The sequence below is a fragment of the Callospermophilus lateralis genome, chromosome 11, assembly GCF_048772815.1.
Source record: "Callospermophilus lateralis isolate mCalLat2 chromosome 11, mCalLat2.hap1, whole genome shotgun sequence".
In the NCBI taxonomy this organism is placed as follows: Eukaryota; Metazoa; Chordata; class Mammalia; order Rodentia; family Sciuridae; genus Callospermophilus; species Callospermophilus lateralis.
In genome coordinates, this window is record NC_135315.1 from 21,609,908 (window position 1) to 21,633,367 (window position 23,460).

At 52.8% G+C, this 23,460-nt stretch overlaps 1 protein-coding gene across 1 annotated transcript; it reads left to right on the top strand.

Moving 5' to 3' along the window:
* Nucleotides 1-6,602: 6,602 nt before the first annotated feature.
* Nucleotides 6,603-22,942, top strand: Tns4 (tensin 4). Its single transcript, XM_076870889.2, has 12 exons — nucleotides 6,603-7,041; nucleotides 12,287-12,647; nucleotides 13,616-14,040; nucleotides 16,388-16,474; nucleotides 16,765-16,890; nucleotides 18,351-18,443; nucleotides 18,563-18,640; nucleotides 19,541-19,615; nucleotides 20,477-20,645; nucleotides 21,324-21,392; nucleotides 21,863-21,889; nucleotides 22,347-22,942. The coding sequence occupies exons 1-12, from the start codon at nucleotides 6,603-6,605 to the stop codon at nucleotides 22,486-22,488; spliced, it is 2,091 nt and encodes a 696-aa protein (XP_076727004.2). The 3' UTR covers nucleotides 22,489-22,942.
* The last annotated feature ends 518 nt before the right edge of the window (nucleotides 22,943-23,460 follow it).

Here is a 23,460-nt window from a genome sequence, read left to right on the forward strand (position 1 = left end):
CACGTGAGTTTTATAGGTAAGAAGTCAAAGGTCCAAAAGAGATGAAGGCCATTTTCTCCTCTCCTGGAATAAGAACCTCTCTCCGCTCTTCCTTACCCCTCCCACTCAACGGGAGAAAGAAGGGGTTTTCTTTGTGCACAGAGGGACTCCAGCAAACTGGTAGTGTAGACTAGGAGTGAATTCAGACACCCGGAGTGCCAGGTCTGGACTCTCACCTGCTCTGCTCTCTCTGGATCTCGATACAGAGCCTGGGTTTTGGTTATTGCAACTGTCCCTATTGCCGCTGTTAGGAAATCCTTCCTGCTATTATTTCTAGATTTATATGCTGCAAAGAAAGCCTAGAATGTCGAGGAGGCTAAGTGTCCAGGTTAGTAGCAAAAGGAACTTCCTAAGGCTCAGATACATTCAGGTCATTCCCTCTCTGTTCTTTCCCTGCCTGAAGGCTTCTCCTACATCTCTGCTGTACCCAATAGAAAATCTACGCTGCTTAGACCAACTTACATGGCCTTGACTGGCTGTTGCCAACCCATTGTATCTGTCACCTACAAACAACAGAAGTCATACCAGCCAATTTGAGCAGAGCGAATTTCATGCAGTTATTCTGTGCTTATCAAATCTTTGGAGGAGATCGAGCCAGTCACACCTGTAGGAGTGACTCCCAAACAGGGTCCCCTCTAGCACTGTGAGGATCAGGAGCTTCTTAGGGTCTGTTGACTTCAAGAACCATCTTCATAACTGACCCCAGAACTAAGGAAGCCACTTTGGTAACAACCTCTCAATGCCCACCAAGGTGGACACTGCTATAAACCCCAAGGTCCACTACTGTGCTGACCAGCAGCTATTATTTTCAATCCTCAGTTGGTTGAATCCATGAGGGGGGAACCCTCATGAATAAGGGAGGAATGGTAATTACCTCCCCAAATAGAAAATGCCAGGACTAGATGGTTGCACCTAGTGAAGGCACCAAACGTTGAAGGATGAAATTGTACCAAATCTTTACAGTCTCTTTTCAGAAGATAGAGGGAAAGGGGATCTTTCCTAACTCATTTTCTAAGGCGAGTGTTATCCTAACACCCAAACCAAAGCTATTTCAAGAAAGGATGACCACGAAACAATATTTTTCATGAACATCAAGCAAAACTCAACCAAATGTTAGCAAATCAAATCCATCAATCAATAAAAAAAGAATTAGATATCATAACCAAGGAGCATTTATCTGAGATGTGAAAGGCTGGTTCAACATTTGAAAACCAATTAACATAACCCTTCACATCAACAGGTTGAAGAAGAAAAATCACATAATCCTACCAATTGATAGAGAAAGAAATTCCATTCTGCCCCTTGGAGAGGCAGATCATGTCAAAGGCCAGAGAGGGACCAGGCAGGGTCTGTCGAGCTGCTGAAACCAGAATCAGTTATCTGGGACCAGTTAAGCTGTAGGAAGCTGGATGTGAACCAAAAGTCAACGTGCCGTCGGGTGTGGTGACACATACCAAAATCCCAGTGACTAGGAAGGCTGAGGCAGGAGGATTGCAAGTTTGAGGCCAACCTCAGCAATTTAGCGAGACCCAAAGCAATTTAGAGAGACTCTGTCTCAAAAAAATAAAAAATAACAATAAAAACGGACTGAGGATGTGACTCAGTGGTAAAGTGCCCCTGGGTTAAATCCCGGTATCAAAAAAGTCAACCTGAAATCCTCAGGCATGGGAGCCTGTGACAAGGAGGCACCTCTAACTACTGGCCCTAAACTACTACAGGGGTTGTTCTCGGCCTCAGGAGAGGTAGCTGGGCGCTGATGCAATCTTGGCTTGACACTTCATCTTCCTGTCACCTGCCCCTTCCTCCCAAGAGATTCAGAAGTTGCCTCTCCCACCCACCACTGTCCTTAGCTACAGCCTGGAGGCTAAGGTCCCTCAGTTTGCAGCTACATCTGCCCCAAGGGACTTGTCTTCATTCAAAGACAAAATTGCTCATCCAGCCCTGGGCCAGCTGTGCTGCATGGACATCAAGGGCACCTTTAAATGCCACCATCAATAGAGAGCACCTTGTATAGCTTCCTTCACTGGTCTCCCCCAGTGCAGGCTCATTATGCCTAAGCAAAACCACAGGGCACCCAGAACAGTAAGGCCAGAAAACAGTGCACAGAGTACGATGGGGGCGCTGAGCAAGGCACCCCTAAGAATAACCTGCTGGGGTCACTATGAGTCTCTGGGATGGAGACACTGCCTGTTCCCTCACTTCAGACCAACTTGCCCAGATGGGCTCTGCCACCACTGCCCCCGACCCCCACGGCTGGACATTGTCTCATAACATCCTGGGACACCCCCTCCCCCCAGCCCAGGAAGGAAGTTGGAAGCTATGAAAAGGGAAGGAGCAACTTCCTGCCCTCATCCCCCAGGCCCACACCAGATCAGGCACAGGATGAATGAATAAGTGGACTACAAGCCCCTTCCAAAGCCCTTCAGGCATCCAAGCTTCCTGCCCTCGAGTTAGAAGCCTGATTTCCAGGCCAGGAGATACCACTGTAAAAGAAAGAAAAAAGAAAAGACAGGATCTGTGCCCAGCTTGCTACCAGCAGGCCCCTCCCCTGGGCCTGCTGCGGTGGGACCCCCGGAAACACAGGATGGGGCTGGAGAAGGGTCTCCTGCCCACTCGTCCCTCTCTGCCGGCTCTGCCAACCCACGGTCTCTCCCCGAGGCCCGCACACTGGATGAGAAGGAGGCCCACCGCACACCTTGGTCCTGGCAACACCCTGTCCAAGCAAGGGCTCCCTCACCACGTGGTGCACCCAGAGCGCCAAGAAGGGAGGCTGGGAGCTCCCCCGACACCCAACCCGCACCAGGGCTGGCCGCCAACCAGGGCTTCCCCTCCCCTGGCCTGCACGGGCCCCACCTGAGCTCACTGGTACACAGCAGGGGCGGGGCCTGGTGCTGTCAAGCCACGTGTAGGGGAGGGCCAGGAAGGGCGGGCTGCTCTTAAGGCAGGTCTGGAGGTGAGGTGGAGCCTCCCCTTACTCCTCACCTGGACTCTGAGCGTCTTGGTCCCTGGAGCCAGTAGTGAACACGGCAGCCTGCCCAACCACGGACACCAGGTAGGTGCATGCATTCTCTAAGGAGCTGAGGAAGCTGAGGGACACAGCCCCTTGGCCCTGACTTATTTCACCTATTACCCTCAGCTTCTCTAGCTCTCCTGGGGCTCAGAGGGAAGGTGGAGAGAACTGCAGAGGAGACTGTGGATTAGAGGTGGTCTCAGGATCACAGACCCCAAGGTCAGAACTTTAGGGGAACTAAGTGGGTTTTGAGAGGACCCAGGTCCACGGAGGGGAATAGGCTGGCCTGAGTTCACAGACGTTTAGGAAGGGACTAGACACAGAACCTGACTCCCAGCCAGAGCACCGTGCCCTTCTGAGTCAGGCAGGAATGGGGGTCTGGTCCCAGGAGTCCCTGCCTGCCCTTCCAGGTCCTGTCTCACTGGGTCTGGGTGGAAGGAAAGGGGCGATCAGGAGGCGCACTTTGAGGATTGGTGGAGAGAGGATTGGGCTATTGGGGTGATGTGCCCTGGGGAAGATTCAGACATCACCCTCTCCTCTCACTGTCCTGCACTTGTAGGAAAAGAGAGTAAACCAGGGCAAGAGGAGGTCTGTCGGGGTCCCAGGACTCCCCTGGCTCTGGCCTCTGTCAGAACAAAGAAAAGAGACTAGAGCCAGCATCTGAAGAGGGAGAAGTTGAGAGAGACCCATAAATAGGGCAGAGCCTTCCCCACCGCTATACACCACACACAAACACTCACACACTCACGCACACACAGTCGGAGCCCAGGGACTCTCCCCTCCCGCTTAGAGCAGGAAGGACCAGGAAAGAGTGAGCCGGTCAAGTGTGTTGGTGAAAGGGAGCAGCATCTAGGAACACCAGAGTGAGCCCTGGCCACTGTCTGGGGGCGTCTAGAGGTGATTTGGAGAAGAGCTTGAAGAAGAGCTGAGAGACGAGTTGCCCTTTGCTCATCCCAGTCTGACCCACTCAGTTCCAGAATCCCAGAAGGGGCAGGTAGAAGGGGGCTTCAGCATTAGCTGTGGCACACCAGCCCAGGGTGAGCATGTGGGACCAGGGGGCCAAGCATGCCCAGATGCAAACCCCAGTTCCACCCTTGGTTGCATGACCTTGAGCAACACCCTCAGCCTGTACCCTCCTCACAGAACTACTGAGAAAATGAAACAAGTTTTACGTGTCTGTTATTATCACGTCTCCATTATGCAGAGGAGACCAATGAGACCCTCCCGGAAAGGAAAGGACTTTGGCCCAAGCTGGCACAAAAGCTGTGTCCAAATCAGTAGACTGGCCTCCTGGGCCCTGGTCCTGGGGAGATCCAGTCCCCCGGTGCACTCTGCAAAGTCAACGGCCCCAGCCTTCTTTCTCTCTGGGCCTGGCTGGAGAACTCGGCAGGGTGCGCCTGGGTCCTGTCCCAACAAACCCAGGACACTTGGAGTCCATGTGGAAAAAGCTGCAGCTCCGGCTCTGTGTCCTCGGCTGCCCCCGGGGAAGGAGCGCAGAGGCCGACTCCTTTCCACTGCCATTTATAGACACGCTTCCCGCACCGGGAGGCGCCACCCCCTCCAGGTCTCGGCCAAGGAGAAGTTTGGCAACAAGCCTACAGGAGCCCCGGGAGGAGGAAGAGGGGAGAGAAAGGCCTGGTTTCTGTCATTAACTGACTGTACAACCTTGGGCAAATTAGGCCGCTGTGTGGACCTCAGGTGATTCTCTGCACTTGAACTCCATATGGCGCAAGGAGTTAAGATGTCAAGTTCCCAAGGCCTGGGTGGGTAGCCCAACTCCACCGCCTTTCTGGATGTGTGGCCTTTGCGGTTTTCTTAACCTTTCTGGGTCTCAGTATACTCATCTGCTAAATGGGCTGATAATAGACTGTGAGAGGGTTCAGTTCCTACATGCCACTCCTATGCAAATGATGTTGATCACTGCCTGGCACTTGGCAAGTTCTCAGTGAACGGGACCCACCATGATGAGGGTGTCATTCTTCATGAGTCCAGTTGCTGAACAGAATTGTCCTGATGCTTTCACAAGCAGCACCTCTTTGCTCCACAGCCCTCTCTGGGAGGAAGCAGAGTTCTCATCCCCCATCTCACAGATGAGGAAACTGAGAGTCAGAGTCACACCAGTAGGATTTTTTTTTAATCTTGGACTCGAGTGTGAACCCCCAAATTCCAGAGTCTGCTTTCCTATCATTTGTCCCAGGGTGGCCTCAACTGCCTTTTCCCGCACTAGTCGGACTCTGAAGCAGAATGTGGAGGAGGCATCATGGAAAAGGGGAGAGTTGAGGGGGGGGGGGACAGGCATCAAGTCTCAGGGTAGGTGGTGGGAGTGTGGCCAGCCTGTCTTAGCTCCAGTTTTCTTAGCAGCCTGCTACCTCCTTCCCATCCCCACCTGTGGAAAACCACAGGAAGAAGCTTCCACAGTAAGGGAAATGAAAACATTGGGATATATTTTTCCTGCATGAGCCTTCAGGGAGCGAATACTGTCTGATGATGTCACTCCCCAGCTCAAAACACTGCTGTGGCTCCCCGCTGGCTGCCCTCGGGGTTGAGTTGGCTCTCCTGAGCCAAGCCTGCAAAGCCCTGCAGGGTCTGGCTAGCAGCTCTCCCTCCGTCCATCCAGGTGCTCTCTGTTTCCCGGATGCTCGGGGACGTCTCATGGCCCCTGTCTGTCTGCTCACCTTTGCACACCTTTCCCTGCTGCTTTGAACGCTGCCCCGCCTCCTCACTCCCGCAGGCCTTGCCCAGCCAGTTCTTATTTTTCCTCCTTATCTTCCTCTCCACATCCCCTCCTCTAGGAATTCCTCCTGACCTCCCCACCAGCACCCAGAGAACCTGCTTCTTCTCCACCCCAGCAGCTCCCAGCAGCTGACCTGGTCACCGCTCTATTTCACCCACTGGCCCAAGTGCAGGGCCCAAATAGCAGGCATCCTGGGGTCTGGTCCTGCTCTGACACTTGAGGGCAGCGTGGCTTTAGGGCAAGTCACTTATCTCTCTGTATATCAGTTCTTTCATTGTAAAGTGGGATGTTAATACTACCTACCTTATAAGGTTGTTATGAGGACTTTAAAGGGCTTTATGTGTAAGTATCAGAGCCCGTGTACATAACGGTTCCTCAATAAACATTAGCTAATTTATTGAATAAATATGCCTCAGATATAGTAGACATTCTCTAAGCGTCTCCTGAAGTTATCTCACAATCACTTGCAGAATGCTTGGGACGGGCTACACTGGCCCAAACACATCATAAATATTAGCTTATTTTATAAATGAGGAAACTGAGGCACAGAAAAGCTAATTAACTTACCCAAACTTACCCAGCTAGTGAGTGGTAGAGTCAGGGTGCAAATCCGGGCACCCAAGCTTTTATGAATGAATGAATGAATGAATATGCCCTTGTTTGGGGCAATGGAGGCAGGAGTTTTCCCTACAGAAGTAACTCAGTTCCCACCCTCACCTGTTTCAGGTCCGTTGATCTCCTTTTGGCAAGTGATAGCTCTGGGATGTAAGTGAGCTGGTTGGGAGCCAGAGGTAGACCGCCCGGCGCGCCAGCCCCGCCATGTCCCAGGTGATGTCCAGCCCCCTGCTGACGGGAGGCCATGCAGTCGGCTTGGCTCCCTGTGAAGAGCCCAGGAGGGCCCTGCACCCAGCGCCCGGCTCCAGCCTGCCACCCCAGTGTCCTTATTACACCACGGAAGGCTGGGGAGCTCAGGCCCTGATGGCCCCCGTGCCCTGCAAGGGGCCCCCCAGCAGGCTCCAGAAGACCCCACAGGCAGAGGCCAAAGCCCACAGCTTCCAGCAGAGCCCGGGCGAGCAGGCCATGGGGACCCCACAGGACCTTGACTCCTACATTGACTTCTCACTGGAAAGCCTCAACCAGATGATCCTGGAACTGGACCCCACCTTTCAGCTGCTTCCTTCAGGGGCTGGTGGCCCCCAGGCTGAGCCTGCCCAAAGCACCACCTTGAGGAGCAAGAAAGAGGAAACTGAAGCCCTGGGTAAGGACTGGGACACAGTGTCAGCAGGAGGGCTGGGGTCCCTGAGCTCCTGCGGAAGGACTGTCCTATAGAATCAAAGGAACAGGAGACATTCTCCTGTGGGGAGGTGCAGTGCAGCTCTAAATAAGTGATCAACCTCTCTGTTCTTCTCTGCTACGCAAAAGGGATAAATACAAGTTTCCCTCACTACCCAGTTCTCTTTGGTTCCTGAGTTTGGAAAGTGATGGAAACATGTTTTGTATGAATTTTTTTTTTTTTTTTTTGAGATTGTCAGTAAGCTAACACATCTAAGTAGTTTGTGCGATGCCGTGCCTAGGAGTTAAGAGCTTGATAAGTGTGGAGTCCCTGAACCGTACATTCTACAGTGTCTCTCTTTAGGTCCTGACTGGGGCCCTCCTGAAATTATGATAGGACTCTAAATTATTTCATCACAAGTTTACATAATGTGATCTTTCATAATGGCGGAGTTTAGCAGCCAGCTAGCTGGATGAAATATTGCAAATTTAACAATCAGCACTTAACAAGCTGGTACAAGCCAACACCCGTTCACCACTGAGTCCAAGGGAATCTGGAAAGCCCTACATCTGGATTCAGTTTCCCACACAAAGAGCTTCATGTGTGCTCTGAGGATAAGGGTCAAAGTGCAGCAGCCCCATTGGTCAGACAGGAAGACTGAGGCTTCCTGGGAGTTTAAACCATCTGCGGGAGCAAGGGCACAGTTGGAATTACAGAGAGAGTCTATCTTAACTTCCACTTATTAAGTACGTATTAATGACCAGACTCTGTGCTGAGTTCTCTATATAGAATCCTCCATCCTCCCAGCTCGTGCCCATGGCATGAGCACTTTATGCCCATTTTACAGAAGGGAAAAAAAACAGGTTGAGGGGGTTGAGAAAGGAGCCTAATCAAGGAGTTGGGCAGACCTTATCCAAGCTGTTTACTTCACTTCTTTGTGCCTTTGAGTCCTCGTCTATAAAATGGAGATAATAACTCCATCTGAAAAACAGAGTGTTGCAGGGATTAAAAGAAGCAGCATTTGTTGGCTGGCTGTCACAAACCCTGGCACGCCATGAGTCATTTCAAATGGTGGCTGTTTTATTAAACGCTGGGATTGCATGGAGGCCCAGCCCCAGGGTAGGATTGGGCTCTGGGGTGGAGGTCAGCCCGGCACCTCTGCCCTAGGCCGCCCCTGGCTTCCAGCCTGCTCCCCTCCTCCCACCGCGCATTGCCTGCCAGGCCTGTTAAAGGAGCTGCCTCCTCCCTCAGGAGCCTTCCTGCGGCCTAAGCCCAGTTGTAGGCACGTCACTGCAGGGAAGCATCTTGGGCCTAATCACGACTGGCAGGAGCAAGCCCAGGGTTTTAATGTTCATGCCCCAAGGCAGGGGTTCCACACGTCCAAGGCCAGCCAGGGCAAGACCAGTCTCACATGCATGGGGTGGGGGTTGATAGCATCTAGGCCCTTCCTCCACTGGAGGGGGCTGATGGGCAGAGGTCCATGTCCTTGGATGCCCGGTGTTATGAACATAATCCACCTAACTCTGGGGATCAGGGAGCTGGCAGTGGTCAGAGGGTCCCCCCAAAGCTGCCTAGGTCTGCTCTAGCTTCTTCTAATAGAGAGAGGGAAAATATCCTCTCCTCTAACCCCTGCTTAGACACTCCTCATGCCTGAGCGCTCACTACCTCCTAAGACAGCCCAGCCAGGCTACCTTCCCATTATGAAGTTCTCTACCATCACTAAGAACGACAGGCACCCGTCCATCGCGGGGTCTGCTACCTTTCCATGCATCTCAGGTCTCCCCAGGCCCACCTGCAGACCACCAGCACTGGTGACAAAGCTCTCACAGGCCCAGGGCAGTGGAACTAATTCTGGGAATTGTGGTGAGTTACACATTCAATATGGAGGGCTCCCCTGCACGCACACTGCTGTGTAATCTCATCCTCTCTCTTTTGGGGGTGCTGAAGGTGAGGATCCTAATATTATGTTCATTGGAGGTGTTCACTGTTCCTCCCTGTCCCACCTTGGCAAAGTTCAGACCATTGGTGATCCTATACTGACATGTCCCCTGGAGAGGGGGAGAGAGAGAGAGAGAGAGAGAGAGAGAGGGGGAAGTTTTTTTTTAAAAAAACTTACACTGTGTAATGCATGCTCCCATAAAGGAAATAGTGGTAACCTCATTTTACCGACAAGGAAATTGAGACTCAAGGAGGGAAGCAATGGCCCCTGGCCAGGAGGTTAGGTCAGACCTCAAACCCCACATTGCTGGGCTCCAAAGTCCACAGTCCTGCCAGGCATGGCACATATATCTGTAACCCCAGCGACTTGGGAGGCTGAGGCAGGAGGATCACAAGTTCAAGGTGAGCCTCAGCAACTTCACAAGACCCTGTCTCAAAATTTACAAAAAATAATAAAATAAAGTGGACTGAGAATGTGGCTCATGCCCCTGGGTTCAATTCCCAGCATCCCCCTAAACAAAAACAAAGTTCTTGTTCCCATTGTTTTCTATTTCTTGAGGCTAATTTTCTGCCAGCTGAGGCATCACAAAATATCTGTTTGGAGGCAGCCTGAGGGCCCCGCTTCTGAGGCTCAGCCTCCCCAGCACTTGGCCAACCTCCCCCTGAGTCCCCTGCCTCTCTGCCCACCTTCTCTTAGGTCTGTCCTGCAGGGTCCCCATCCCACAGGGCGCATGGCTCCTAGAACCGACACCAAGTCCCTTCTTTCTCCTCTCCCATGACCTCCCACCCCATCTTGGGAACAGGCCCCCACATTTCATTTTCCAGCAATTTCTGCCAGGCCAGGCAGCTTGCCAGTCCCGAGGGAAGGGTATTTAATAACCGTCTCTCCACCCCCCACCCACGTGCCCTCCCTCGGCCTGCCGGCCTGCTGCTGGCGCCCGCATCCACCCTGCACTGCTCAGACTTGCCCCACAGGCCTGTAAACAGCGACTGCGCCCCAGTGTTGGGGTGGGGGCCCCTGCCTCTCCAGCCACATCCACCTCAGCACAGCAGCGGGTGCCAGAGCTTCTCCTTCCCTTCCCACCCTGCACTGCCTGCTCAGCCCCCCACCCCCCAGGGGTCTTTGTGTGATCCAGGAAGCAGGGGACCAGGAAATTTATCAGGCCCAGAAGCCCTCCCCAAAACCAAGTGGTCCCTTGGAATGGTCTCAAGGAGCCCACTCCTCTTCCTGGCATAGGCCTAAAAAGAACTCAGGAGCAGGAGTTGGGTTCCTCTACTCACTAGCTGTGTGGCATTGGACAGCTCGCTTAACCTCCCTGAGCCTTGATTTCTCATCTGTAATATTGCCTACTTTTATTGAGTTGTTGTGAGACTTAAATGAGACAATACAGTTAACTTATTTGCAGCAGCGCTGGTACATAGCACTCAATTACCAGTCTTTATTTTAAAAAAAAAAAAATTGTACAATAAATGCTAGCTACATTTCCACTTATCTCCAAGCCTCAGTTACCTTCTCTAACAACAATGCCTGTCCTGCCTGAGGATGGTTATGAGGTCCAAAGGTAGTTATGGATATAAACACTATAAAATCCTATAAAAATAGAAGTTGCACTTGCCAGTCTTCCAGAAGAATCCACCCCAGTCTAGATCTCTTTCAGAGCCTATAATATAGTGCCCCAAATGCTCCCCTTGTGCCCTCATCTTCCTAAGGAGAAGGACATCTGCTGTTCCCGGCCTCAAGGGCCGCCCTGGGCCAAGCTCCAGCTCCGTTCTGCATGTAAACTCCCCGGAGGTTGGGTTTAGATCAGCAATCTGCAGAAAAGGAAACTGAGGCTCAGTGAAGTTACGAAACCTAACCCAGTGCCTCTTGGCTGCCAAGTGACAAAGCCAAGACTCACACCCAAGTTCATGTGACTGCAAAGCCGTTACTGCACAGGTTGGGACAGCAAGCCCAGGTCAGCCCTCCAGTCCCGCTCACCTGACGCAATACCCCCTCCTGCACCCTGCTCCAACAGGCTCAGATAGAGGCTCCACGGTGAGCAAGGCCAGGAGGCCCTACCCAGGAGCAGGCTGGGGCAGGCTGGGACTCCACAGGCTTGGGGTGGGAGGGATGTGACTGTGCCAGGCCCAGGGGAGGTGGGAGGCCGGCAGACAGGAGCCAAGGGTGTGGATTCTCCCTGACTCTGACTCATAGCCTTCCAGAAGGGGGCAGCTGGCGACCCCTACCTTCCACCACCTTTGCTGGTACAGCACCAGGACAGCTCTCCTGCCCCAGGTTGGAAGGAAGAGTGTCCATCCTCCCCACAGGAAAACCACAGGGCACCTCACTCCATCTCTGGAGGAGGAACAGGGTGTCAGAAACCCAAGAGTCCTGGATGCCCACATTGGGGCCCAGGAGTAAATCAGCAGCTCCCCCCACCCCCACCCACCCCTGTGCTCACGGGAACCAGCTATGAGTGTGGGGACAGCCGCAGTGGGAGGCCTGTGACACAGCCAGCCCTGCTCTTAAGGAGTTCTCAAACTCTACTCTGCACTCAGGTGCCCAGAGGGTCTCATAGAAGTGCAAATTCTGATTCCATAGGCCTAGGGTAGAGCCTGAGGTTCTGCCAATGGCCAGCTCCCAAGGGATGTGGGGCTAAGGCTCCAGCATCAGAATCACCTGGGAAACTAAGAAAGCAAAATCATAAACCAACCCGAGGTCTGGGGGACCCTTCAGATCCCGATCTAGTTAGCATGGGGCAGTGGGACTTTTATAAGCTCCTGCATGATTCTAGGGTGTGACTGGGCTTGAGAACTCTGGCCTTCATTTGTGGGTACAGAGAAGCAGCCTTTACACATCCTGATTGAGGGAGGCATTGGAAGCCTCTCCATCAGAAAGATGGAGATGATCCCTCAGATTTTAAATACCTACTAAGTGCCAGATCCATTTCATCCTTCCTGTGTCACCGAGAGGCTGGGCAAGGCAGCCTCCTTCTACGGGATCTTGAGGCTATAAGTGGTAAAGTCACTTGACTGAGCTCTTCGATCTCAAGTGGCAGAGTCAGACCTCAGACCTAGGTCTATCTGATTCCAAGGCCACTGCCTCTCCTCACCCAAGGAACAACATCGCAGAAAGGGTGACTTTGGAACCGAGCTCTGAAGGTGGAGTTGCGTGTTAATTCTGATTCAGGGCCTGTTTCCTCATCTGTGTAAAAGAGGAGGGACCCGAGGGTCTTCAGGCTCCTTCCAAAGTTTCTATCCTGAGCGCCCAGGCTCCTGGGTTTCACCAATGTTCTGCTTTTTCTCCCTAAAGATATAAAGTACATCGAAGTGACCTCCACCCGATCGCGGTGTCAACATGGCTCTCAGCGCTGCTCCAGCCCATCTGTCACGCCGCCTTTGGGCTCTCCACGCAGTGGTGGCCCCCTCCTTTCCAGAGATATCCCCCGAGAGACTCGAAGCAGCAGCGAGAGTCTCATCTTCTCTGGGAACCAAGGCCGGGGTGCCTCCCCTCACCCCTCCGCCTCTCCCAGCGTCTCCATCCCTTGCGTGGGGACCAGAGCTTCAGGCCCTCCTGGCCTGGGCTCCCCACTGAGGCTGGCTTCACAGCGGGGCAGCAGGGTCTCTGTGCTGTCAGCCAGTCCAGCATCTGATGTCAGCTATGTGTTCGGGAGGTAGGTTCCCTGGTTTCCAACCTTGCTCCCCAGCACGCACACACTTCCACACAGATCCTAAAATCACCGCGGGCACCCTGCTCTATCTGAGCAAAATCTGAGCATGCACTAAGACTAAAAGGATGAATATTGTCTTTTCTGCCATCACAGCCATTGGGATTTCATGTTTTCCTCAAGCATTTAGAATCTAATTCAAAAACTGTGTTCCCATCTATCTGCCTTTTGAGAATGGAGCCGCTGCATTGATAAGGCTCACCTGTCTCCTCTCCAGCCCGGGCACAACCCATCTCCAGCAAGGGCTTTTTAAAACTCCAAACCACAGGGATGTATGTAGACATTGGAGGCCTGAGATAAACGTTCAGGAATGAAAAGCCATTGTGCTGACATACCCTTTGTTGCTGGCAAGACCTAGTGGAAGGAGGCCCCCACACCTGGACATTATTTGCAACGGTCCCAGCTCACTTTTCCCCAGGCCTTGCAGTACAACTGCAAACACACCCCATCCTGCAGGGTTTCTGCAGCCATGCCCACCAGCTGGATGCTGAGCTGGCCTCCTCCAACTGGGATGTTGCCCCTGGATCAGCGTGGATGTGCCCAATCCATATTCACCCTGACTGCAAGGCTCCTGGGAGTGATGCACAGGGAACAGACCAGTGTGACCATTCAGGCAGACCTGCCTGTCTGAAAAGGCAGAGGGAATTCAAGCCAGCCTGCAGGAGGTCAGCCTATGGGCTACTTAAAATGACCAAAGACCCTATGGCTAGACTTCTTTGACCTTCAGCATAGGATCTGTGTGGAAGGGATAACGTGGTCACGCTCTTTGCTCTTTGATCTGGGTTTGGGGTAGCAGGATATGATCTGTTTGGCCAAAACCATGGCTCCCAGATCACTAGATTTCAGAACTTGGCTCTGGCCCTCAGTGTCCACCCTGACTCCCTAACACTTTGTTCCCGGTCTCTCCCCTGCAGCAACCAGTCCCTCCTCCAGTCTAGCATCTCCAGCCCTCAATCATCTTCTAGATCCTTGGAAAGTCCAGCCAGCTCTTCCTCCAGCCTCCACAGCCTTGGTCCAGTGTCCCTCTTTATGAAACCCAGTGATGTCCAGGCCCCCAGCAACCCTGCTCTGAGCATGGGCCAGCCCAGAGCCAACCACTCTCCTCCACTGGCCAAGGAGCATGCCAGCAGCTGCCCCCCATCTGTCACCAATTCCATGGTGGACATACCCATTTTGCTGATCAATGGCTGCCCACAAACACAGTCTCCCCCATCCCAGTGGACACCAGGACAACAAGGGTTTGTCCAGCCTGGAACTGCTTCTTCCAGCCATCCCCGTCAAGCCACCAAGAGCCACAGCCAGACCCTGCCAGATGCCTCCTTCACCACGTCCCCAGAGGGTAAGTTATAAACCTCGAGTGCTGCAAGGTTTGGTTAAAGGTAAGAGACAATGCATCAGTGGATTTCTAAAATAGCCAGTCAACACATTTATTGAGCACCTACTATGTGCCTGGCCCTGGGCCAGGTTATGAAGACACAGTCTAGAAAGGAGACCAAAAGCAAGAATCACTACAGATCAGATAAGCACAAGTAAAGATGCTCGAGCTTATGGGGCAACAGAGGAAGGAGTGATGCTTACAGTCTGGAGAACAGAGGAAGTGACTCTGAGCTGGATCGGGAAAGCAGATCAGAGGTGTGTGTCCAGGGAAGGAGAGAAAGGGCATTCCCTGCAGAGAGAACAGGGACTCCACAGTCACCACGCGCAGAACACATTTAGAAGATGCTTAGAATGTTGGGTGCAGGTCATTGGGAGTAATCTGGAGGCAGATTGTGAAAAACCTTGAATGTCAAGTTAAAAAGTGGATTTTACGCTTTAGGCAACAGGGGACCATCAGAGAGTCCCAGACAGTGGGGAGGCCGGTCTGGTGGCTCACGCTGGAGGCTGTGTGAAAGATGGACTGCCATGGCAAGATCCAGGGTGGGGCAGTGGGGGTGGAGGAGAGAGAACAGAGCCAGGCAACCCTGGGGATGTGGAAGGAGCAAGCCTGATGACTAACCCAGGGAGAGCCAGAGGGCGCGTCGGAGCTCACTCTGACGTTCATGGATGACGAGAACACAGAGGGGGCGCACAGGGAATGGAGACAACGCATACCGATCCAGACAGCCGAAAACCACAAAACAGCAAACACCCTCCTTCCCGGAGTCTGTGACTGCAGGCGTCCAAGAAGAGCACAATCAACAAGAACCCACAGCAATCAACACAAAGGCTGAGCCGCAGCACCCCACGGGTGCACACCTCCCATGAGCAGAGCCCCAGGGACGCTGTCCCAGCTCCCCTCTCCTCGGTTATCTCTGTCCCAGGAATTCCAAAGGTGGAGCGGAGGGGTGAGGTGCTCACTAGTCTACTGCTCACTCTCACGCAATGCAAGTGGGAGAAAATGGTACGTTAACCCTGACTTTGAATCCGTCTGAACACTTTCTTGGGCAAATCATGTAGTGACTGTAGTGCATTTTGTATAATGAGTTACTCTCAACTGACCACCACACATCTTCTTAAGATGCTGAAATTAAGGGTTGGGGTTGTGGCTGAGTGGTAGAGTGCTTACCTAGCATGTGTGAGACACTGGGTTCGATTCTTAGCACCACATATAAATAAATAAAATAAAGGCCCATTGACAACTAAAAAATATTTTTTTAAAAAATGCCAAAACCAAGAACCATTGCTGTCTGCCTTAGGAAGCCAGGAACATGGTCATTTTGTCATTTCAAAGAGCACTTTTGCATAGACAGGTGATATTTCCATCCTGCAATGGTGATGCCCCGGATATCACTAATGGTACTCCAGGATCTTATCAAATTCTGAAAAACATTCTCAAAACAAAATTCATTCTAATTTCCTATGTTCTTAGAAGATTAAAGACGGTCAGAAGCTGGGCATGATGGTGCACCATATAATCCCAGCAACTCAGGAGGCTGAGGTAGGAGGATCAAGAGTTCACAGCCAGCCTCAGCAACTTAGCGAGGCACTAAGCAACTCAGTGAGACCCTGTCTCTAAATAAAATACAAAATAGGACTGGGGATGTGGCTCAGTGGTCCCATGCCCCAGAGTTCAATCACCGGTACCAAAATAAATAGATAAAAAATAAAAAGGGCTGGGAATGTGGCTCAGTGGTTAAGCACCCCTGTAACAAAAAACTAACTAATCCTCAGTAACAAAAAAACTAACTAACCAACAAACAAAAAAAGATCATCAGAGGTTGTAGAGTCCACTCTGTCTCCTCTGGGCTTCAAGAGCTGAACCACTATTCAGGTACTCAGGTTCCCAACCTCTGAGCACAGATCTGCTGATTTCTTGCTCTTCATCTTTCCTTTAATTTTCTTTCCCAAGCCAAATATACCTCTAAGGAACTCAGAATTGCTAAGGACAATGTGAAACCAAACATGCGTCTGAGAATTCTTTATCTATCCCTATTTCAGTCCCCACCAGGCAACATCAGGTTTGTTATCTATTTGTTTTTGATTCATTACCAAGGATACAGGGGACTTCTCCTTCCCAGATGACCCAAGCCCTGGAACCCTTCTGTTTGGTTTTGATTCTTGGAGATGCACTGGGGATGGGGGCAGGGAGAGTAGGTCAAATGGGACCTCTGGGCAGAGGAGCAGGAGAGGGTCTCCAGCCTTCTCTGATGATCATCCCTCAGCAACCCTCCATCTCACCTACAGAATTCCCTCCTCTGTGTTTCCAGGTCCTTCCAGGGACATGCAGCCCACCATGAAGTTCGTGATGGACACATCTAAATACTGGTTTAAACCAAGCATCACCCGCGAGCAAGGTAAAAGGAAGCCGTGTGTTTCAGGGAACAAGTGACCCTAGGAATCAGGTCTGGGTCCACATTAGGCAGGTGGGGGCCTGAGTCATTGGAAAAAAGGGAATAGCAAAGAATAGGCCCAGGGAAGGAGAGAGTCCTACTGACCTCAAGAGGAAATAGGAGCTACAGTAAAAATGGCAGACATTAGACAATACAGAGGACTGTAACGACTGCTCTAGGAAGACCCTAGGGGGCGGGGGCCAGAGAGTGTTCCTGTGGAGTGGTATCTGCCTCTGACCCCAGCATTCTTCCAGCAATCGAGCTGCTGAAGAAGGAGGAGCCAGGGGCTTTTGTCATCAGGGACAGTTCCTCCTACCGAGGTTCCTTCGGCCTCGCCTTGAAGGTGCAAGAGGCTCCGACGTCTGCCCACAACCGACCAGGTACGCACCTGTCTCTGTGCTCACTCAAGGCCTCTCTGAGGCCATGAGGGGTGGTGGGTTCCATCCCAGCCTGATGCTAGATTTCAGAGTGACCTTGGGCCAGTCCCATAGCAAGTCTGGGTAGGAGCAGCTGCGTCCAGACCTGAGCCACCACAGGAAGAAAAAAAAAAAAAATCTTTCACTGCCAGCTTGAGTGGCCTCTGTCCTCCTGAGCACCCCCAAATTCCCTACTCTCCCTTTGTAATAGGAAGAGGAAGAGGAAGGCCTCAGCCCTTCCCTAGGTTGCGCTCGCTTGTGGGTGGCCACCCCGGTCTCATCAACCTAATGTAATAATATGTGTGAATGGCTTATCACATTTGTGCCATAGCTCATTACATGCGTGTGATAGCCTATCTCATGTGTTAATGGCTTATCACACGTGTGATAGCTTATCAAGTACTTTCTCATGATTTCACATGCTCGTCCGATAACTCAGCACACATCTATGAGGTCTCTGCAATGTGTGAGCAACAGGGATACAGAGGAGTCTCACGCAGAGGCCACCACGTTAGGGAAAGAGAGGAAAACAGATAATTATTGTACAAGGTGCCTGGGTCACAGTCCCTCCCCCAAGCTTCAGGTTGTACCTCTCATTTAACAGATGAGATAACTGAGGCTCAGAGGTAATGACCCCAGAGCAATTAAGTGACAGAGGGAGAATGAAAACTCCAACCTTATATTCTATTTTTTTTTTTGGATAGGGGATTGAACCCAGGACCGTGTGCATGCTAGGCAAGCCCTCTGCCACTCTACCGTCCCCAGCCCTTTTTTATTTTTAATTTGAGTCACATTGACACTAAGTTGCCGAGGCTGGCCTTGAACTTGCGATCCTCCTGCCTTAGCCTCCTGAGCAGCTGGGATTACAGGCGTGCTCCACCAGTACCTGGCCCAACCTTGCGCTCTTTATGCCGTATCTCACTGTCGGAATAAGAAAACTGGGACGAGGATTGGTTATCAAGGAAGCCTGACAAGAAGGAAGGAACCCAAATTGAGGAGGGAGTCTATGGGCTGGAGGAGAAGAGTCCAAAGGGCACTCTGTACCCTCCCAGGGCCAGCCTGGCTCTGGCAGGGATGATCTGGTAGAAAATAATAGCAGCAGGGCTGGGGTGTGGAGAAAGAGACAGAAACCAGACAGAAGAGCGGATATTTAGTCTAAACAGTAATTGGGACCATCCCTGATAAATCTTAACCAAGAGAGAGTTTTCCTGAAGGGGAATGACTGGACACAGAAGCCTTTGAGCACATGTGTTGGCACCACTTTGGGGGAGTCCTTGATCGTAGGATCTCCACTGCTGTTCTGTCCAAGGCAGGGGACAGCAAGATCACCTCTGGATGGACCTGGAGGAGGTGGGTCGGGGAAGGGGTTGGACTGGGTTTGGCTACCACAGGGCTCTGGAACGCCTTCTTCTTCCTTCGTCCAGGTGACGACAGCAATGATCTGATCCGTCACTTCCTCATCGAGTCTTCTGCCAAAGGGGTTCATCTCAAAGGAGCAGATGAGGAGCCCTACTTTGGTGAGTTGCCCCAACCTCCAGGCCCCTGGGGTGGGGGTCCCACTCTTCTGAGCTACTGCGGCGGGCGGGCGGTGGGCCAGGAGAGCCTGCCTCATGCAGGGCCACCTGTCTTCCTGCAGGGAGCCTCTCTGCCTTCGTGTGCCAGCATTCCATCATGGCCCTGGCCCTGCCCTGCAAACTCGCCATCCCACAGAAAGGTAGGTCTGAGCCTCAAGGAGGCAATGTCGGGTGCCAAACCTGCTCGTTCCCACTAGAAAGGCTCTCGATAGTCACCTTCTGTCCTGTTTGTGGATTCCTTTAGAGTCATGAACAAAAGCACCAGCTCTACTTCCTGAGCTGTGTGAATTTGAGAATGTTTACCTCTGAGCCTCAGTTTCCTCTTCTAGAAAATGGGAACAATCGTCTTCATACCTCCCTAAAACATTGGGAGGTAGGTTGAAGGGGAGAGCGCCCACCAGGCCCTTAGCACAACGCCTGACACCCAACAGATGAATTAAAAACAGAGGTGGTTCCCCAGCCTCCCGCTGGGATTGGTTGAGCACTCACCCACTCAGTGCCCACCATGACCTTATGAAGTAGACATTACTGCTATGTCCCATTTCACACCGGCCCAAAGGCCCACGAAGTCACACCCAAGGACTATCAGCAAGCCCTATCCAGAGTGCACAGCCCAGACAGAGCCGGTCACCTCAGGACGGGCAGGGGAAGTTAGGTGTCAAAGCACCTCTACTTTCTACAAAGAAGAGCCTGGCTTTGGGATGGGTTCTGAAAGAAGTGAGGTCCGGAGCCCATGGGAGGGGGGAGTGGAGGGGTGGAGAGGGAGGGGGAGGAGGGGGGCGCTGTGGGGGCAGGGAGCAGGGGGAGAAGGGATCAAAAGACTTCCAAGTAATGCTGTTTGGGAGCCCAAAGTGGCCCTGTTTGCCTAATTACCCTAATCACACCTGGTTTCTCTGGCAGTCACTTCCTGGGGGTGGGGGTGGGGTGGGGGGTAGAGGTAGGAGATGTTCAAAGGGATTCATGGGGGCCTGTTCCTCTGAAGGGGGTCCACTCATTCCATCCCCGTCCCCTTGGGGGCCTGTTCCTTTACCTTGGCTCAGAACTGGGAGGCGCAGATGGGGTGGCCTCGGACTCCTCTACAGACAGCCCGGCCTCCTGCCTGAAGAAATCTTCGGGTGAGTGGTGTGGGGGCGGCGCCAGGCCTGGCTGTGCCCCCGGAGGGCCCCCGCCCAGCCCTACGCACAGGCCCACACATGTTTCCCATCATGGCTTTGTTGTTTCTGCAGTTTAACAAGGTGTCACAGCCCCCGGCCCCCCTTTAAACCAGAAGATGAGGGGCTGCAGGCACTGGACCCCAGGGAAGGGGGTGGGGTGCTGGCAGGGCTTACTCCCCATCCTGTGCAAACACGGACACACATGACCGTACCAGGGTCTCTCTGGGTCTAACATACCTGCCCTGGAGGAGGTGTCTAGATCGGGATCCTCCGAAGGGTATCCTGAGGGTGTCAATACAGGAAAGAACCCTGCCCCCACTCCCACCCCCACCCACCACCCACCACCACCACCCCCCACCCAAGGGCCAGACAAAGATCAGCCCTGTCTCCCTGGCAGCTCCTCCTCTGTGCCCCCAGACACAATGTCTCCCCTCCACATTCTTAATTTCTCTCCTTGCTCTCCCCAAAGGAGGAGGTGGGTTGGGGCTTGGGGGCCGGGATAGGTCCAGACAGAAGGCAGTTCTCCTGAGTGACCCTAGACACAAGGCAACATCCCCTCCCTTCCCTCACGCACCCCAAAGGGCCAAGGGCCAGAGCAACGCAAAGCAAGAGATGTCCAAAAGTACTCTGAGGTTGGCCTCAACTCTGTGTCACCCTCTCCCTGCCTATCGGGTGGCCCCTTCTAAGGGGAACCTCATGAGAATTCTGAAGAAGAAATCCCCCTCCCCTGGCTCTGGGCAGAGGGAAGATCTGGGCCTGGTGACACCCCCACCCACTCCAAGGACCCTGGCTGCAGACTCGGGCAATATCTGCATCCCACAGGCTGCCACACTTTGTACCTGAGCTCCGTGAGCGTGGAGACCCTGACGGGAGCCTTAGCCGTGCAGAAGGCCATCTCAACTATCTTGGAGAGAGAGGTCCTCCCCACACCCACTGTGGTCCACTTCAAAGTCACCGAGCAGGGCATCACCCTGACTGACGTCCAGAGGAAGTAAGGGCCTTCCCTCGTCCTGGGGCTGCAGGGAGGGGCAGCGTAGGTCTGGAGGGATGGTGAGACTGATGCTGAGCATCAGTGAGAAAAGCAGAGTTCAGGGTCCTGGACCAGATGGGACTGGTGACATGCTGGGTGACTCCAGGCAAGTTCCCTGGCTTCTCCAGGCCTATCTCCAATGACCCCCCGCCAAGCCTCCCTCTTGGTGACTGATTTGAGATGAAATTAACTATTCTTCACTGGGTGTTGATTAAGTGTGGGCCCAATGAGGGGACATCGTTCATAGGCCAGATGCTGGCTGACTGCTGGGACACAGATTGGAATGAGATCACTGCTTCCTGGGGCTCAGGGACTCATGTCAATCAGGAGCCCGATTCTGGGCTGGGCACTTATCTGGGAGATACAAGAGAGAACCAGGATGTAACTCCATCCTTAAAAAGTTAATGACATGGTGGGGAGATGGCAGAGGACCATCATGTGAGGACACAGGCAGAAGCCCTGGGTGGGAGTAGAGAGGCACAAGCACAATGGGGAGGCCACAGCAGTCAGAAGGATCTCACTGGGAGACTTCTTGGAGGATGGGACATCTGAGCTTTGGGGGACCCAGAGATGCTGGAGGCAGAACATGGGCCCAGCATAGGCCCTCACCGGCTTCCTTTCTCTCCTGGCCTCCACCAGGGTGTTTTTCCGGCGCCATTACCCACTCATCACCCTCCGTTTCTGCAGCATGGACCCTGAGCAACGGAAGTAAGTTCAAAACTGGGTCAAAATAAGAAGGCCAGCCAGCCGGGCACAGTGGTGCATGCCTGTAAGCCCAGCAGCTCGGGAGGCTGAGACAGGAGGATTGCAAGTTCAAGGCCCGCCTAAGCAATTTAGCAAGGCCCTAAGCAACTTAATGAGAACCTGTCTCAAAATAAAAACAAAAAGGGCGGGGATGTAGCTCAGTGGTAGAGTGCCCCGTGGGTTCAATCCTCAGTACCAAAAAAAAAAAAAAAAGGCCATCCAGGGCATGGCTGCCCACCAAGTTTCTTAATGACTCTGGGACTGGGATGGCAGAAGGAGCCATGAACTCCAAGAGGTCAGGGGTGACAGAATGAGGGCAGGTGGGGCATGGTTGGGTGGGGACTTGACTGGCCAGGCCCTGTCACCGCTCATCCAGGGTCCTGCAGAATAAAGCAAAACCTCCTTCCTCAGTGTCTCATGTTCCTTTCCTACAGGTGGCAGAAGTACTGCAAGCCCTCCCGGTAAGACTTTCCTGAGCCGCCTCAGCCACTCTAAGAGATGTCCCTGTGGCAGGGCCCCAGACAGACCCAACAGAGCAAAGGATCTCTGAAAGGAGGGAGGCCTCCTCTTGACCCTAAAGGCTCATGGTGTCAAGGAGGGGACAGGCCCTGTCGTCAGGGAACCTTGGCCTACAGGGATGCCCCAACCTGATGGTCAAGATACATGTTTGCCTTCAGGGAGCTTCTACTCTTAACAAGGAAATGCAGAGGTTCTGTCCTTAAAACGGAGGAAACCCAGAGCTTGAACCCAGAGAGAAGGCATTTCCCTAAGAGAGCTCCATTATATTGAGGTGCTGGAGCAAATTGCCTGGGGGAGGTGTGGGGAGGAATGAGGTGTAGCCCTACTATCCCACCCCAGTGCCATCAGCCTGATGCTCCCTGCATCCCACCACCAACTCAGACTGCACTCTCCCATCAGGATCTTTGGATTTGTGGCCAAGAGCCAGACGGAACCACAGGAGAACGTGTGCCACCTCTTTGCAGAGTACGACACGGTCCAGCCAGCCTCACAGGTCATCGACCTGGTGACTGCTCTGCTGCAGGACACAGAAAGGATGTAGGAGGAGGGAGCTGCCTGTGTACCTTCCCAGACATCCTAAGGGGCTTGTCCAAGAGCCATCTCCGCCCCTGAACAGTGGGAGGTGGCTACGCTAATAGAAGAGTCTATTGGACTGGAGAACAGTTATCCAGCTGGAACCCTGAGCCTGCTCTGACCTTCAGCAGTAACCCCCCCGAGACTGTTTCCTCAACTGAAAAAGGAGTCTGGTACACAAGACCAGCTGCTCTTCTGGGACATTAGTGGGCATCTTCAGCATGCTCTCCATGACTCTGAGGCACACCCACGTCTGAGGACCACTACTGAAAATCACCTCCAAGAACCTCTGACACTATCAGCTAGAAGAGAATTAGAATAATAGTCGGAGCTAGAGATCTGTGGCCCCTGTCTCATGGCAAACAGCAGGTTCTGAGTCGTGACCCATGGGGATCCCAGTCTGAGGCTGGTGATGGTTTATGAGGATTGAGGACAGACTGTCTTCTTTCCCTCCCTTTCCTGATGGCCTGTTGGATCTGCCTGCCCAGGAGTCAGCAAGCTGACCAGGCTGTGGTGGTTGTGGCAGCTCTGGTGTAGAGGAGCGGGGCTTTCCCTTATGATCAGAGGAGACGCAGTTGTTCATTCTGTCTAATCTCCTCTTCCCATTGCAAATGAGCATTAACCCCACTTGGTAATCAAATGGCCCAAAGCTCAGCTTCCCTAGTGTTGCTTATACAACCTACATCTGGCAGATGTGGGTAGAGAGACCCCTTTCTAGAGCAAATGTAAGAGCAGCTCTCTGTGGTTCTGCCTCAGCTCCAGTCTTGCTGAGTCCTCCCTACACACACACACACACACACACACACACACACACACACACACACACTCCACAGCTGTGTGGCATCAACTGGCCTCACAGCCACAAGGGGGCAGCAGAGAGTCAAGAATGCAAAGAGACGGCTTCCTCGAAGCTAGAAGAAGCTGGGCCCTTTCCTGCTCA